Genomic DNA, 3,809 nt, shown 5'->3' with positions numbered 1-3,809 from the left:
CACCGCCTGACCTGCTTATTTGGGGGACTGAGACGGAACCGTCTCCGCTCCCTTCCGTCCCAGCCGAAAGGCCCTCCCTCTAATCCCGCCGAGCTGCTGCAACAGCAGAAAGGGGGGCGAAGGCCCGGCCCACCCACCTCTCCTCGCGGCCTGTCAATCGCCCGCGCCTTCGCCCCGCCCCAGCGCCTGCAGCACGGCCCACCAATCGCTCGCCTTCCCCAAAAAGATGACCTCACCCGCTCCCTTCCCATTGGCTAGCTATATTAAGAAAGTCGCCGGTCCCTTTAAATAGCCGCGTCCGGTTGCCGCGGCAGTATGGAATAGCAGCGAAAGAGCTCTGGTGTGCTCTTAAAGGCGTAGCCGCAAAAGAGACGAAGGGAGGGACAAAATCAAAACGCGTCGCTTGCTTTTCTGGGGGACGGCAGAAGAGACTGGTTGCAGCCGGGAGAAACGAAGAAGCGATCGGGAGGCAGAGGTGCGGCCGCTCTGCAGTGGGACCCGGCTTCCCTCCGGAAAGAGAACGGCACCCTTCCCTTCGGAACCGGTGCGGCCAAGCGCCTTCCCCTCGCCGGTGCCCGGGACGTGGCGCGCCTGCAAGGAGGGGGCGGCTCCCTTGACGCTCCCAGGGCCCCGCACGGCGCCTAGAGAAGAGACTCCGCGGGCTTCCCCCTCGCCACGGTGCCCTATCGCAAGGCAGAGGCGGCGGCAGTCCGGGGCGAAGGCGACGTCTCGAGCTCCCTCCTGGAGCAGCCTCCCAAGGCGGGCTCGGCGACGCTGGCCATGGCGGCGATCCGCAAGAAACTGGTGGTGGTGGGCGACGGGGCGTGCGGGAAGACGTGCCTGCTGATCGTCTTCAGCAAGGACGAGTTCCCGGAGGTGTACGTGCCCACCGTCTTCGAGAACTACGTGGCCGACATCGAGGTGGACAGCAAGCAGGTGGAGCTGGCCCTGTGGGACACGGCCGGCCAGGAGGACTACGACCGCCTGCGCCCGCTCTCCTACCCGGACACCGACGTCATCCTCATGTGCTTCTCGGTGGACAGCCCGGACTCCCTGGAGAACATCCCGGAGAAGTGGGTGCCCGAAGTCAAGCACTTCTGCCCCAACGTGCCCATCATCCTGGTGGCCAACAAGAAGGACCTGCGCAACGACGAGCACGTGCGCAACGAGCTGGCGCGCATGAAGCAGGAGCCCGTGCGCACCGAGGACGGCCGCGCCATGGCCATCCGCATCCAAGCCTACGACTACCTCGAGTGCTCGGCCAAGACCAAGGACGGCGTGCGGGAGGTCTTCGAGACGGCCACGCGGGCGGCCTTGCAGAAGCGCTACGGCACCCAGAACGGCTGCATCAACTGCTGCAAAGTGCTATAACGGGGGAGGGCGGCTGGCGGACCGGCGGAACCCCCGGGGAGGGTGGCGGCGGAGAGTTCGAGTTGCAGCCAAGCGCAACTGGGGGGACGGGAGGGGGAGTCTCAGACTGCGCTCTTCCAGGGAGGGAGAACTGCCTGCCCACCCCCTCGAGCATTGGAGAGGTGAATGGGGGACATTTGCAAAGCATCGCCCCCTCCACTGACACAGCGGAAGGGCTACCGACTTGAATGGACTCGTGCAGGGCCGCCGCCTGCCCTTTCTCGGCGGGGAGGAGGGGGAGTTGTTTGTTCGCAGGGCTTCTGTGTCTCCCCTTCCCTTGGAAAGAGGACTACGGCAGAGGAAGAGACATTGGAGGGGACGGTCTAGGCTTTCCCCTCCCGCTGTTACTTGGTATCTCCCTCGAGGGTTTGAATCCAAAGACGGGAGGGGAGGGGATCTCTGCTGTTAAGTTTGTACATAGACCGTATTCTCTCGTTTAAGCGGGGCCACTGAAACGGAAGAAAAAAGGTGGGGCTGATTTGACCGCGGCCTGGGCCTCCGCCTCTCTCGGGACTGATTTGTGGGGGGGAGGGTTTTTGTCCTTTTGGCGGCTCTTCGGAGAGGCCCGAAGGTGAAAAGAGATAGCAACGAGGGGTAGGGGAGGGAAATGTGTTCAAACTACTTGGGGGTTTTGTGCCTGCTCTCTCCGGATTTTATTTTAATTTTTTTGGAAGCTGCATATGCTTCAGTTGGGTTTATTTAAGTGATCTAACTTTGCAAAAAAGAAAAGAGGGGATTTATTTTGCACAACCGGGTGTTTAATTTAAAGAAAGAAAGAAAGTTGACACTTTATGCACTTGTAATCTACAATCCAACACTGTAGCATTACAAAAAAAAGAAGATACCTTTTTCTTAAATCTTAACCTCATTTAGGGCAGGGTCCAGCTAAGCGCTCTTCCAATGAAGCGCTTGGAAATCCTATTGATTCCGAAGAGCGGATTAATTTCGCCAGTTAATCAGTGGGACTTCAATGCGTGACTCAGGCTGGATCGGGTCCTTTGTTTTCTGTTCTCTTGATTGACTTAAGCAAAACCACTGTATTTTCTTTTTGCCTTGAGAAACACTGTCTTTATTTGTGACAATTACATGTTATTTTTTGCGTGCTCAGTGCCGTTTATTTGGGATCATTTTTTAAAAACCATCGCACACGTTTTCACGGGTCAGCTTTGAGGTCTGTTCAGAAGAATAAGTTGTGCTTCTTTGTTTTACACAACAGACTTCACTTTCTCCCCCTTTATTACCATTTAAACAATGGTACTAAAGACTTAACTCTAAAGTGACCTGGTTAAAAAAAAAGACACATGAAGTTTACATAAAACGATATAAACTGTGTATGCAGTTTTTTTAATGTAAAATATTAAAAGATTCTATGACTACATTCATGACATCTTGTCTGTGGTTTTTTTCTTTGCAATGTAGTGAATGACATTTTAGACAAAAATTGAGACTGACACACTGGGACAGTTTTCTGGATGAGCATTCATGTTTCCAGATGGGAGTTTGCTCCCAAACCAAGGTGACACTATGTTGCTGATAGAGATCTGCTGTAACAGAGCAAGATTTGAGTCCAGAAGGCCAAAAAGATTCCCAGGGTACCCTTGCACTATGGAGAAGTAGCCTCCCATCCCTTAGAACAGAGGAGAAGGGAAAACTGAAGGCTGATTTCTGATTCCATCACTAACCAGTGGAGCAGAATTAAAAAAGCCTTTGTCCTGCAGGGTGAGGTCAGTGCCAGTCACCCTGTTTCCTTCTGGGTCCTAATGCTTCCCCTTTTGCTCAGTACAGCTGCATCTCTCTAACAAGCTCTCTAAGGTTGCAATCACACACACTAAATAATCCACTTTCCAACGATTTTGCCAGGTCAGACAGTAGAATCCAGTTGAAAAGTGCATTGGAAGTGAGTTATTTAGTGTGTGTGATCGCAGCCTAAAGCTTGAATTTGTGTCGATTTACTTGGGCCCTGCCAGCTAAACAGAAATCTGAACGAGGTAAATTTCTGCCGCTTGTCAGCACAAAGTGTTCTCCAGTGTTGCATGCATCCTCTGTTAATGATGTTTGCCTCTTTTTCTGGGCTTGTCTGTGCTCTCCGTGAATATGTCTTGGAGAAAAATAAGTTATGCATAACATTTCACGCAAACTAATTGTGCTGTCTGTGTCCCCGCTTGATAGATGACTGCAATGAAGAAGAATGGAATCTTAACACCCCCCTCCAAAAATTCATTCTCCTTCCTTTAGAAAACTGACTTTATTTCTGTTAGAATTTTAAAACATCAGTTGAATCTTCAGCTTCACATCAAGATTGGTGTAGGGACTAGATCAGGGTTCAGCTCTCCACGGGGTCATGAAGTTCATTGGGTGACTTTGGGCCAGTCATTTGCTCTCTACTTAACCTACCTTGC

General features: G+C 52.6%; 1 protein-coding gene across 1 annotated transcript; it reads left to right on the top strand.

Moving 5' to 3' along the window:
* The first annotated feature begins 330 nt into the window (after positions 1-330).
* RHOB (ras homolog family member B) lies at positions 331-1,940 on the top strand. The gene has a single exon (XM_015405915.1). The coding sequence runs from the start codon at positions 781-783 to the stop codon at positions 1,369-1,371; it is 591 nt and encodes a 196-aa protein (XP_015261401.1). The 5' UTR covers positions 331-780; the 3' UTR covers positions 1,372-1,940.
* Positions 1,941-3,809: the final 1,869 nt, after the last annotated feature.

Source organism: Gekko japonicus, unplaced genomic scaffold (assembly GCF_001447785.1).
Source record: "Gekko japonicus isolate JY-2015 unplaced genomic scaffold, Gekko_japonicus_V1.1 scaffold260, whole genome shotgun sequence".
NCBI classification, from domain to species: domain Eukaryota; kingdom Metazoa; phylum Chordata; class Lepidosauria; order Squamata; family Gekkonidae; genus Gekko; species Gekko japonicus.
Note: the sequence above shows the minus strand (reverse complement) of the source record. Positions and strands in the feature narration are given on the sequence as shown.

Excerpts from the sequence above, each read along its gene's own strand:
- RHOB (XM_015405915.1), top strand. The coding sequence starts at position 781 with ATGGCGGCGATCCGCAAGAAACTGGTGGTGGTGGGCGACGGGGCGTGC.